The 13,951-nt window shown below is 37.2% G+C and overlaps 1 protein-coding gene across 4 annotated transcripts in view; it reads left to right on the top strand.

Annotated features, from left to right (window-relative positions):
• Positions 1 to 13,951, top strand: part of GRB14 (growth factor receptor bound protein 14) — a 68,575-nt gene that overhangs the window by 27,901 nt on the left and 26,723 nt on the right. For 2 of the 4 annotated variants that reach the window (XM_009555528.2, XM_054070205.1), the window contains one exon: positions 10,004 to 10,160. In XM_009555528.2, coding sequence (XP_009553823.1) covers positions 10,004 to 10,160 — 157 coding nt within the window. Of the gene's footprint in view, positions 1 to 4,968; positions 6,991 to 9,985; positions 10,161 to 13,951 lie in introns of those variants that run through there. The other 2 variants (XM_054070206.1, XM_054070204.1) reach the window with 2 other exon arrangements.

Here is a 13,951-nt window from a genome sequence, read left to right as displayed (position 1 = left end):
AAAGAGGTGGTGATGCATGGTTAGCTTGTGTACAAATGTACTTCTTCGGAAGCTGGATTATGTTATGTTCTCCACCAACTTTTACAATTACTTTCCCTTGGTTAAATAATTTTACCCAAGTTTCACTCATTCATCATATTTATTTATTTTTAGTAGACAGAAAGATGTAAAAACTTTCCTGTCTTCCTAACTGAGATCTCCATGTCTATGTACAGGGTTTAGATTAACTGGGGAGCCACGTTTACTGAGCATTGAGGTCGAGAAGTGACCTGTATTTGATTAACTGTCTGTAAGTAAGTGGTACATGGAAGACAGGAATAGGGAACCTTTTACCTTTTCCAGGGCCAAGAGGTTTTTCAAATAGCTTTGTGTCAGATGTTAATGTGCAACACTTAGCGTTACTCATAAGACTTATTTTTATCATGGCTTGTAAGATGTGAGCTCTCACTCTGATTTTAAGGTTAGTATTAGTAAGAGCCTGAAATTGATATTCCATGCCATTCTGCTTTTCCATGGAATTGTATTATTTGAAATTTTACTGATGATGTTTAAATTTAGCTTTCTAGTTATTCATACATGTCTTACCAGTTGTACTTGAAATGCCTCTTTAGCTGTATTTGTTTGGAATTTCCATATTCTGAAAAAAATCTCTGGTAACTTGAAATAATTTCAGACTCTCTATTTAAATAAGCTGTCCTGTCCATCCCCGCCTTTCCTTATAAATAATGTACATTCTTTTTAAGGACTTTATTGTGGTTTTTACTTCTGTAGATCCCTTTGCATTTCTTACTCCTGATTTGGTCCTTTGTTGTGGTAAGGGCTGTTGATAAATCTTTCACTTTCTGTGTTTAATCTACATGGTATTTTTTACTGCAGTTCTTACTTACAGCATGTTGAATTTCAAAGTGTAGTTGTTGTTATTTATTTATCCAATTATAGTAACTTTTTGAGCAAAGTATCATGTGATTATAAATATCGTATGGTTAACAATGATCTCGCTTTCTGCTCTAGAAGTGGATGTACTATGAGTTTATTGTACAGAATAGGGAAGTTGCTTTCTCTAGACCTTGCGTTTTGTTTCGTGTTATACAGACAAATGAGTTCTTCTATAACTATTTTATTACTGTTTATAACTATATTTTGCTTGTGTTGACCAATATTGAAAAAGTGAATATATCAAATTCAGGTTTAAATGATGATATTTGCATTTTAACTTTTATGTTGTCTTTCAAAACTTGTTTCTCTTCAGTTTCACTGACATTGTCTTTGAGATGATTGTATGTCAGCATTGTCCTCATTCTGCCATTTTTTTCTAACATTATAATGTGATTGTTTTAACCTTCATTTGAAAGAACTTTGCTGGTATATTTTTGCACATAGCTTATTATAATTTGGAGATCTGCATAATTTAACCTCCCTCTTTATAATACAACATATTTACACATCGAAAGCAGTAGTCATATGAGGAAGTCTAAGTGATTTACAAATCTTAATGAGTTCAATCTGTTGCTCTGCTGCAAAGAAACAGATTTCAGATCCTCTACCCTATTTTACAAAAAGGAAACTGAGGGACTAATACAGACTTACCTGAAGCCAGATGGGAAATACATATTTTAAAACTAAGAATTGGACCTTAGTTGACTACAGGTAATATCAGACATTTTTTGTTACTTCCTTACATTGCTGTTAGTTCCTTCTGTCTGTGTGATTTTTTTCATTCATGGGATGGTTAATCTTGTGCTGGATTAGGTAGGGCACAGAGTATGTACTAAGAGTCTAGAGAAGTGACTCTATGGACTATATAATAGACACTTGCCATAGTGCCAAAGTAAACTATCAGAAGACTACTACAGAAAATAAATAGAAATTGAGTTGATAATATGTGCATACCGTAGCTGTGAAATTAAACTTTTTTTTTTGATAACTCTTAACAGAATATTTAGGTCTAAACCAATGAATTGTGTTTGAGGCAACAAATTAATTAATTGCTAGACAAATTCAGTTTGTCGGTGGTCTTATATTTGAGTAAAGGCTGAAAATTGACAGTTTTGCTCTTTGAAATGTCATTTTAAAAATGGTAGATTTTGGAAACAATCTGAGACTTTTCTAGGTTGTGGTGGGAAAGGTAGGCAATTTTCCTAGACTTTGCTCTTCCTTTCCTAGAACTTTGATTTCGTTGCAAGCCAGGCATAATTAATCTTTGGTGGTTTTATATCTTTTAGTGCTTGTGGGACCATACCTCAGGTGGGACCACACCTATCAGGGGTAGATGTCTGCAAAGTTCATTTTTGATAACGTGGAAGAACAGCTCTTCCTTCTTCAAGCAACTACTTCATTCTTTGATGTTTGCTGTCCTTGTAATCAGTGATTTGGCTTACAGTCATGTTCTTGAAACTGATCTCCCGAGTCTTCAATATATGGCTTCAAAAGCCATACAAGGTGCTTATCTTTCCTTACTAGCCTTGGGTGTCCTACTGAAGAAGATGACAATTTAGTTGTCACTTTTTCTGCATTTTAACTTTAGAAGAAAGCAAAGTATTCTAGAAAATTGGAGCCGTAGAATAGAAATTCTTGCTAGCAACAGGGTCTTAAAATTTCCCTTTCTGAAGCTGATAGGAATATAAGGAGCCTGTGCGTGGCAGAGATTTTGTCTAATTCTGGTGTCCCCTAAGCTACTGTTTATACATGCTGTGTTTTCTTCTGTATGGGAGCAGTGTTCCTTCTGCCTCTTGTGAAGCTATGCTGTGTTCCAAATAAGAAATCAGGATTCACTAGGACCTGTATTTTACATATATCTGTTTTTCTGGATTGCATGCTGGAACTCAGATTTGCCCTCTTCCCCCATGGACAGGTTTCCAGGTACCCGTCTGTAATCACTGGGGATTTCAGTTCCTAACAGCTGATTGTACACGTTGACAAATCTGTGCATCAATTATGTGGTGCCTTGTGAACCCTCCTTCTAGAAGAAAGGTTTGCAGGCTTAATGACTACCATTTTGGATTTGGGTGCCTAAAATACTAATGTGTCTCCTGTTATTTGTGTTTGTACTTCAGTTCACTATGTTCATTCCTCACAGGGACATATACAGACAAATTTTTGAAAGCTCCTTTTGTAGTGATTAAGAAAATAGTTGCTTTAAAATGAGCAAGTATAGTTTATCATGATGCACACTTTTTTTTTTTTTTTGTCTTAATAGCAGATGTAGATTTCTGCAAACTGTGAGAATCCTTTTGGCCTGAGAATCCTCCCTCTGGAGGAAATATTGGAAGTAGGCCTTTTAACTGTAGAGTCGAATATTTGAGGGGAAAGTGTTGCACTTGGACCTGATAATGAAGACAGTAAACCTTATTTTTTTAACTAGTCATGAGTTAACCTGCCCTTTAATATTTCTCTGAATGTGGAGTTCTGCTGATTCTCTCTAAAACCAAAACAGACTACTGCTATAAGTCATAGAGTAGTTAAAAATGCTAGAAATTGATGTGCTTCCATTGTAGTTGTCCTGGTTTTGGCTAGGATAGAGTCAATTTTCTTCTCAGTAGCTGCACTTCTCAGTACTTGCAGCATTTTAGGCTTAGTGTGAGAACACAACTGATAACAAATATGGGTTTTAATTGTAGCTAAGCAGTGTTTATGCTTGCCTGGGATAGAATTAATTTTCTTCTCAGCAGCTACTGTTTTCTCTTGATTTTAGTGTGAGAAAAATGCTGAAAAATACAGACGTTTATAGTTATTGCTAGGAAAACCAAAGACCTTTCTCAGTTTCTCATGTTTTGCAAATAAGCAGGTGTAGAAAGCTAGGAGAAGCGGAGTCAAGACAGTTGTCAGAACTACTCCATACCTTGAACATCTCCGTTTATAAGCAGGAAATTTTCCTGGGATGGCGCTCTTGTCTCCTGCCTGCTCCTGGTGCACTCTGCTCCCGCTGCTCTGCTGCTCAGTAATCTCTGCATCCGCTGTGATCTTTGCACCTACTGTGACCCTCATCTTTGCTGGAACTGCAGTTCTGGCAGTGTTCACCGTCCGACTTTCACTGCTGGGAGCACGTGTTCTGCAACCACTGCTCAGGGAAGGGCTAAGTATAGTTTTGTCTATTATTATTATTATGTTTTTATTTTAACCCATGGGTCTTTCTTTCTTTTTCCAATTTTTATCCCCAGTTGGAGGGAGGTGAGAAAGCAGCTGCCCATTGTTTAGCTATTGGCTAAGAACTGAACTGGGACAGTAATTCAAATACACTCCAAATTCCCCTACTCTTTGCCAATATCAATAAGCAAAAAACTTTGTCTAGTGGGGGGCAAGGTTGAAAGTTGGAGAACAAATGCTTCAGGAAAGTAACCTATTGGTTAATATTAACGACAGAGATTAGAACAGTGTCAAGCAGGATCTCAGGGGAAGTATGGCACCGTGGCATGTAAGACTTTTTAAGGCCAGGTTTTGCATACAATAACTGTGCACTTATGTTACGATTTCAGTCACATTTATATTAAGTACAAAATGTGTGGTATTTTATTCAGGGGAAAAAAATAATTGTAGAAATGATAAGTTAAAGTTAGATGCTTCTATCTTTGTAAATGAAATGGTTTGAGTTTTATTTTTTTTTTTTTAAAGCCTATCATCCACTGTCTTAAATAGCTGTACAAGAGCATTAAGAGTCATGTAAATGTCAGGTCATTTTGATGTAGGCAGCTAAATATGGGCTCCATGTGCCGAGGTTTTTTTTTTTTTTTTTTTTTTTTCTGTTGGATCTACCTGGCTTTTTCACATGTCAGGACTTAGTTTGAAATTTGAAATTCCTCAGTGCAGGGTATGGTCTTTCCATATGTTTGTGCTGTTTCTGCAGATTGGCACTTCCAAAACAGATGGCTTGAAGATTCTGAAGAATCAGATTTGGACACCTTGTCTTATAAGTCTATGAAACACATTATTTAATTATTGTGGTAGAGATGATGGTTGAGTGTGCAAGAAGACTTGGGGGAGTAAAGTCCAGCCTTCTCTTGCTCCTCTTCCTTCTCCCACATGGTTTACCTTATGTGCTATTTTACTTATTCTTTTAATCAGTTTCTGATTTTTTTTTCTCCTTCTGATTTTTTTTTTTTTAGTATAGACACTAGAGTCTCATTTTTCCTTTTCTGTATTAAATACTGGGTTATATTTGTCAACATTGACTTTACGTTCTGAGTTCAGATGATTAGCAAAATACAAAAAAGAATATGTTTTATTTTGAAGCAACATTTCTTATTAAAATAATTGTTTTGAAGGATAAAGATATGTTGAGGATCTTGGCTGATTTTTAGTATATTGGGAAGTGGAAAGAGGACACACAGGAAAACTGTACCTCCTTGCCTGCTCACATAGGCAATGAATATGATTTATGCATGTCATACTCAGCTTGATGCTCTCTTACAAGAAAATCTTGGAGCGGCTAATTTCTTATTTATGGTGTCTTAAATGTAAGCTATTGAGATGTTTTGTTTTCTGGAAAGACCTTGTATCTCCTCGTATTTATAAACCAGACAGGAAAGAAGATTTGAGCACTACTGAGGCAACTTTTTCTATCTACTGATAAGTATAGTCAAGGGAGGTTAAATAGCTTGCTTTAGAACAAAGCTTGAGAGTACATGATAGTGAAAACTGTGATGACAGCTCGTATTCAGCAGTAGCTCTTTTCTTGTGTGCTACTTCTCAGACAAATTTTCAGGGAGAGAAAATGGAAGAGAGAGGGGATGGCTGACTAGCCTAATGCTGATATTAACTGTTAACAAAAGTAAAGAAGTGGTCTCTCAAGCTTCCTCCTCTCTGTAGGAGGTCAGCATAACTGTATATTTAGCATAATCCTGCTACGTTTTAATTCTTGGAGCATTCTCTACTTCTGGGAAAAGAGCTATTTGTTGCAATATATTTTCAAGGAAAAATGGGATTTTGAATTTATCCTGTTTCATGTGATCCGCTCCCCTTGGACCAAATACATTCCCTGCAAATCCTATAAGTGAATTTGCTTCAAAGAGCAGAAATGCAGAATGGGCAACTCTTTCTAATTAAAAACCCTTCAAAGGTCACTCAAAAGGATGCGATTTGCACCATCACATTCAATTCATTAAACTAAAGTGGTAACAGAAGTTTAGAAGGGTCTGTTAGGTGACTGCCTGTCTGTTGTCTCCTGCTGTATTTGAATCCCTTGCAAGGAAGAGAAAAAGGGCACAACATTTTTGTTTTATAAGGCAGCACATGTCATAGCTGTGAGCTGGAGTGATCTGTTGTTGTAGACTTCTGCAGGATTTATTTCCCTATACTAAGAAAGCCAAGTGAGAATACTCTCAGAGAATATAAATCTGGTTTGTTGGTTTTTTTTTTCCTGTGTTTTTTTTTTTTGTTATGTTGTTTTGTTTTGTTTTAGCTGTGCTCCTGTAGTCCAAGGCCACCTCCAAGGCTTCCTACTCCCTGAGTTGAATGGCCGCAGGCAGCTCATTATCATGACTTGTGTTGCTGTCTTCAGCATTTTAAAAAGTCTTTTTCTATTTCTTCAGCAATAAGAATGTAGTCATCTGCACTGCAACTCTTAACCCCTTTAAAAAGAATTTCTGTAGAAATCGTTCATCAAGGGCCTCAGCATGGGCTGTACGTGCTCTTGCTGTAAAACAAGCACACCACTGAAGTTGATGAGTACCTGGAGAAAAGTGTAGTTGCTAGTATGTGCTGGCAGGGTCCGTACCCAGGGTGCTGGTGTGGATTCTCACCCAAATTGATTGTGAGGATATTGAGAAGTAGAATATTTACCTTTGGAGGGGACCTGCAACGGTCATCTGGTCCAATATTAGGACAAGGAAAGTGGCTTTAATTATCTCCCTTTCTTTCCCCTTCTATGCTGTCTCATTCCTTTCTAGCACTTCAGCCTGTAAAAGCTTTTAGATTCATCCTGGCACAGACTTACCGGAGAAGCTAATGAAGCTGTCCCTGACCTTCAGTGCTGCCCAGAGCTGGACATGTTTTAAGGTGATGGGGTGCTGTTTTGTCTACTCACCTGTACAGCCCTCCATTCCATTCACAGCACACCCTGCCAGACACCTCTTTTAATTGTTGAATCCTTGTAGATACTGCAGGCATTTAAATAATTCATACCTATTTATTCTGAGCTGCAGAACATAATTTCTGTGTGACTGGTGTAGGAGTTTAGGAAATCGTGTGTGTGGAACAAGACCCTGCTGCAAGCAGGCTGCGTTGCTGCCAATCTCCTTTGCTTAGCAGTGGGAATGGTGCCAAAGCATAGACATCTGGTGAAACCAACTGTAGCCACCAACCATGGGTGATTCGGCAGGATCGATCATTGAATTCAATGCTGATGTAGTCTTTTTGCCTTTTGTATTAAATATAAATACTAGGCTGTAACTTAGGCCTGTGGAAACTTTGGACTGGCTTTCTCCAAGGTCTGCCTGTTTCCCAGGGAAAGGCTGTGTGTTGAGGTGGTTGATTCATGAGTAGAGAGAGATTTTCACCACTTTAGAAGCCTGATTTTATTTGCCATATCCCAGAGACTGGTGTAGTGGCAAGTATGGCTGAACCTTGTGCAGAAATCTTGAGCTGTTGTCATTTATGAGCTGAGATGTTAAAGCAAATCATCATGGACTTCATGCTGATTTAATATGCAGGGACAAAGTTTGTAATAGAATTGTTGTGTATGTAGTTCCATACAGAAAAGTTGAGTTTGGGAGAGGAATAAGGCCATCAATGTGTTTTAATTTCTATGTGGTTTTCAAATGGAGTCCTTTTTCCTTGTTCTGATGCTTAGAAAGCATGAGTGAGCTCACCTGTGTTTTTTGGGGTTGTTTGTTTTTGTTTTTTTTTAATTATTTTAGGATTTTTGCTGTTAGTAGGAGAGAAACAGGTGGCAGGTGAGATGGTTGCAGCTTCTTGCTCACTTTCCTAGCAGCTTTGGCACAGACCTGAGAAGGAGCTGCTGGAAGAAGCTAGGGCAACAATGCATTGCTCATTTTGTTCATTAGAAGCTTGAAATGAGCATGTGTTTGGTAAGGTAGCAATTAAGGACTGAGTGACAATAGCATGCTTGTTTGCATTTAAAGTAAGAACTTTTGTCTTGGTGTTTAATGAAGAGTTTCCAATGGTATTTAGGTTTTGTGCATAAAATCCAGGTGTGAGGTGTGTTATGTATTCTGAGGAATATGGATAAGTTCAATAAACTGAGATGACAGTTTTTGAGATGAATTAAATATGGCTTGGGTCCTCTTGGCCTGAGGATGTCTGTGCTTTGGCACTGACGGGGTAGGCAGGGTAGTTTAACCTGTGCTGAGTTCCTTGCTGTTGTGGCCAGACTGTCACTAGGAAGTGAGCTGCTTAGTTTTTCCATTGGCACAGTGCACAGCAGGCACTCTGCCAGGGATGAACGTTTATACTCTCTCTGTTTTGATAGAGAAGGAATAATGTGTTACTTCACACTACTGGTAAAGGTAAATATTGGGGAATAAATCCCATTCTTAAATATGAATTAGTGTATTCATTTCCCAATCTTGTGACACTGAATGCCTTTAGGGTGAAAACAGCTTGTTTGAAAGTACAAAGTGTTAAACAGAAGCATTCCAGAATTGATCACTTAGGGCATTTCAGAGTACCCAGAAAACTTTTGTGGCCTATTTCATTTTGCATCAAATCTTCTATACCTACTGTTCATGTTTACCTGCATTTTTGCATTTATAGTAAAATCTCAAACATCTGTTTTATTTTAGGAATGGTATTACCGTTATAACATACAGTAGCACATATAAGAGTTTATCCTTGTGTCAGGGGCGTCAATATTTTTCAACTTTTGGCCTTTGTTTACTTTTAAAAAATAAGAAAGAAAAGAAATCTAACAGAGTATTGAGTTTCTTGACTGCTGTGAAGTACAGGAAATTATTTTCTACTCTTACAAAAAAAAATTGTGTTTACTTTAATGGGATTAATCACTGTGCAGAGCTTACAAAGGCAGAGCACTATTCATTTGCATCAATTCCATCCAATTCACTGATTCCTCTGATTAATTTGAGTCATTCTCCTTCAGAGAAACAAAATACAGAAAAAGATACCTTAATGGTCATGCCTTCTTTCAGTCAGTCAGTGTGGAGTAAGACTTCCTTAGCCACTTCATTTGAAACTAAGCATAAGCAAGTTTAGCTTTACCTCTTAAAGAACTTAATGGACCATTCTTTAGGACTCTCAAATATGTGCCAATGTTGAAAAATAAAATTTTTACTGACACTGAAAAGTGATAATGACAAGGATAGATTATGAGAGTTTATATTCCCTCCTTCCCTCCCCTACACCGTGCTTAATAGAATAAAGAAATTTGGAAAAGCTACTGACATAAAACATGATAAAAATTCTATACTTGTGATAAGTTTTTTGCGTGTGTATTGTCTAGAACACTTTCTTTACTTTTTTTCCTCATCTGATGGTAATGCTTTTCCATGTGTGGCTTATTTGGTATGTGTGTATATATCCCTTCTTTTTACTAGTAGTTCCAGTTCTTGCTTGTCAAAATTGGAAGTGGCTCTGTAGAGTCTCCTCTTTTTATCATCTATAGAATTATGAGCATCTTGAATCTGATTGCTGATCTAACTCTTACTTTATTGTATCTTTCTATCATTCTGAAGTCACAGAATTCTTGAGTTTCACTGTTTATCCTCTGATTTCTTCTTTAGCTTATATAAAAATATACAGTTTCACAGGGTTTATTTACCTCTCCATTGCAATATTTTTATTAAAGTGAACATGCTAGTCTGCCCAGTGTATTGTGGCGAGGGATGTCCAGAAGCAACATTTAGAAATGGTATGTGCTTTGCTCAGCGGTTTTGTTCTCAATTACGCCCTTGCAGTAGAGAGGAATGGCTGTCTTTAGTATCACTTGCTGTGTGTATAGGTTCTTGTCTCAGTCATGATGCTGAGAGGAACATATTTGGACTACCTGAATCAAGGACTAAACTTATGACTATTTTAGCTTTTCTATTTATTTCAGGTTATTAAAGTGTATAGTGAAGATGATACTAGCAGAGCTTTGGAAGTACCAAGTGATATAACAGCCAGGGATGTATGTCAGCTGTTGATATTGAAGAACCACTATATTGATGACCACAGCTGGACTCTCTTTGAACAACTTACCCACACAGGTTTAGGTAAGACTAATACTAATACCATACAATAGTGCGGCACAATAAGGTGTTTGGTCTTTATTTCTTCGTAGAAGTACAGTTGTAATGAAATGCTTAGAAGCATGGGAGGCCTTGTGTGAATTTGTTCTTTTGGTGGTTTGCTACTTCTTTTTGTCTTTGTTTTTTGAAAGCATATCTATGAAGTACATTTTGTGGTAGTATGTTTGCCTTACACTGCTTGATCTGCATCTATAGGAGTGATTTGGAAGACACTTAAGGTTCAGGTTCTCACTACAAATCCTTCTTCTCTCTCCCTTGCTTTTCTTGGGAAGTTCTGCTTTTACTTGTAATTTCTGCTTGTCTCTAACAAGGCTTGGGCTATTTTCATTGCAAATAAAATCTTTGTTCTCAGCACACCTGAGTGAAATTTCTGACATCAAGGACAGAAAGCGGTTACACAGTGCTATTCTCTCTGGACAATAGGACTCAGTCTTCAGAAACACAAACAGAGTAGGTTGTCGGTAATTTCCTTCAATACAATCAGTTTGACTAGATTTATTGTGAACTCTGGGATGGGACTACTTAAAAAGCAGAACAAAACCATTCTTCTAAACTGCCAGTTATGAACCAGTGAACTGTGTTGAAGTGACTTCATGCTTAGTATTTTAAGTTGCTGAAAACAAAATGCTCTGAACTCCTTCCATGTCACCAGTGTTCCTCTAGTGTAGTAGAAGAACTTCTTTTTCCTATTATACAGTTTAAAAACTGTAATCTGTGATTTCAATTTAGAATGATAATTTTAATTTCTGCTCTCTGCTCCTTTCTGTCATGTATAGGTCTAATATTGCAGTATAAAAACACATTAGGACCAATTAAATATAGGGAGAAAGGGGCTCTTTCCAGAGATGTAAAACATAGAGAGCACAGGAAAGACTTCATTCAGCCAAAGATGAGTTTAGAAACCCATTGCTAAGATGTAGTCAGTGGGTCTGACAATCTAAGTCAGACAATCTTACTTCCTTTTACAGCACTATGTTTTAGTAGTGTCTTTTGTTTCATTTTGATAAGGAATTATATCAGAAAAATCCAGTAGAAGACAAATGCCATAAAAAAATTGATTTGAATTTCATGTTTCTCAAAGTTTCCATATTCATCTTGAACTTTTGGCACTGTACTAGGGTTACAAAAGGTATGATGACTTCTCCAAACTCAAGGACAGTTTCAGCTGGTAGTGCAAAGTGTGACTTGAGGAAGAAGATGTTTTGGGGACCTTTTGCATTCTAAAATATATAGAAAACTCTTTGGAGTCCTTAATTCTCAGAAGAGAATGCACTGGTACCTGGTAACTCCACTACTGTTGAGTTAAAAAAACCCAACAACAAACCAAACAACAAAAAAACACCCACACAACTTACATTTATGTATGGCTAAAAGCTGTTGTTAAATTCCCTTTCTGCATACGTATCTAGGGAATCCAGACTCATGCACTTGCGTAAAATGAACTGAATTGTACATCTCTGCCTATATTATGTTTAATACCCTTATATTAAAGAGGAACTACAAAAGCTAAAAATGTTTTCTGCCTTTTTCTGCTGCTTTATCCTATGAAGGCATCCACAAATGTTTTTAATTTTTTTTCCTTGCTTTGTAAAATTTCAAAGATATTTATAACCTTTTGCACAGAATGTATCAGTTGTAAGATGCTTCTAGCCCAGAGTAAGGTCAGAGTTAAATCTAGGTCGAGGCTGTAAATGACTGACTGCTACAGAAAAGGGGGTATAAAAAGGTCTTTAGACAACGATACTGAAGTGTGAAGTGTTTTCTGTATTTTATAGTGTACCTTATGTTTAAATAGTGTAGTAACTATTGAAGAAGACTCTCTTGACAAACCATGCCATAACAATAGTGCCGTTGTTTCTCTCCAGGTTTATTTATTTACACAATACACTTTTTGTCAAATAGTGTGCTTGCTTCAATCTGAAGGAATTCTTGGAAGATTTCAATATCAAATCATCAGTGTAGTGGCTTTTTCTAAGATTATGAAATTCTCAACATTGCTGGCCTGCATTCACCATACAGGCTTCTGATTGCTCCAGCTGCTTTGGGCATAGTTTTGGAAAAAGTTGAATTGTTCATTCTTTTTTTAAAAAAATCTTAGATGATGAGGTTGGCAATTTGACATTTTGTTTGCAAGGTTTAACATGCTGATCTTGGCTTGCATTAAGCATCCTTTCAGGCACTGGATAAGAAGCCTGAACCAATATAGTTCAAATGATGATTTAGTTTTGGACTCTGGTATTTTATTATTCTGTTGTATCTTTTACCCATGGAAATTTGGGCAGTCTTTTTCTGCTCCCAAGTTAAATGAATGGATATAGAAAGGAGAAGTACTGTGAGTGGGTGTATGTGTCTGTGTAAATTCCAGTATGATGGGGATTAATAATTCATTCATCAATTAGAGAACATTTTCTTTAATATCTAACAGCTGTCTGAATACTCCTGAATTAGATATGATTGCATGAATCTTACTGAGCTGAGCACAGCGTTCTGCTTTTAATCAAGACAGACATTAATTAAATCACTGGAGTGTGCCTTTATTGTTGTGTGGAGATATCTGCATATGAAGGTTAAAAAAGAAAAGAAAAAAATTCCTACCCAAAAGGAAACATAAAACCATGGTTTATATATTCCTGTTTTCACAAACCTATACACCCTTTAGTGTGAAACTATATTGTTAAATATTAAGCGTGCTCTTGTCCTCATTGCTTTTTATGGCAAGTGCTAACATGTGGTGTTGACTCATGGCAGGTGGGCAGGTAAGATGCTTCCTTTACTTATGCTGTCATCCCAGGGTACCTGCCAGTGCACCCCATCTGCCTCCAATGGGACAGCCACGCTGGGCACAGCACGCTGCCTCTGCCTTACCTCAGGGGATGCTCAGCCTTCCTACCCACCTCTGAAGTTTTGCCATAACCTGGGCTCTGTTTCAAATGTCTGAAGTATGACAATTATTACAGCTCTGTAAATCACCATATATTTCAGAACTGTGTGCTTCTGGAACACGTCATTTTTATCTCAAGCTACTGAATTCAAGACATATTTGGATGTTTTCCATCTTGTCTAAGATTACTGAAGGCAGCTGAGGTATGCCTAGATTTGGTTGATGCTGTGTCATCCGTACCACCTTGGTGCTGGGTTCTTGTACTTCCACTACAGTTCCCTTGTACAGGGCAGGCTGTGAAAACAGACCACTTTTTCATAGCTCTTCTCCCTTTTAAGGAAAATACTGTCTTCATCCTGATATTTTTCCTTTTCTAGAGATTTTTTTTGTGTTGACTGTAAACAGTGTTCTCTTTGCTTCTGCAGCTCAATAGACATGTTCTGGGACATGGTTTAGCGGTTGATAGGAATGGTTGGACTTGATGATCCTGGTGGTCTTTTCCAACCTAGTGACTCTATGATTCTATGTCCTAGGGTTCCTCTTTGAGCAGACGATAATGCCTTCACCAAGCACATCATCATGTTTCAGTCTCATTTTGATTTCACTATCTACATTCCTCTAGGTAGCCTGTTGGACAGAAGTCTCACTAAGCACCAGTTGTGCAATAGTACTGGGCAATGACTTTTCTGGGTTTCATTTAGTTTAAATTTTTTTTCCCCTTCTGGGTGGCTAGAGAGAAGGCCATTTGAAATGTGTTCTGTTGCGCATTTTAATATTAAATCTTCTTTCTGGTGCTTTAGTTACTTTCCATAGTTAAGGAGACTTTGTTTTGGACTGTAGCAGTGCTCCTCATATTAGACATAGTAGTAATGAA

This window comes from Cuculus canorus, chromosome 6 (assembly GCF_017976375.1).
Source record: "Cuculus canorus isolate bCucCan1 chromosome 6, bCucCan1.pri, whole genome shotgun sequence".
NCBI classification, from domain to species: Eukaryota; Metazoa; Chordata; class Aves; order Cuculiformes; family Cuculidae; genus Cuculus; species Cuculus canorus.
This window is presented reverse-complemented; position numbering and strand designations above follow the sequence as displayed.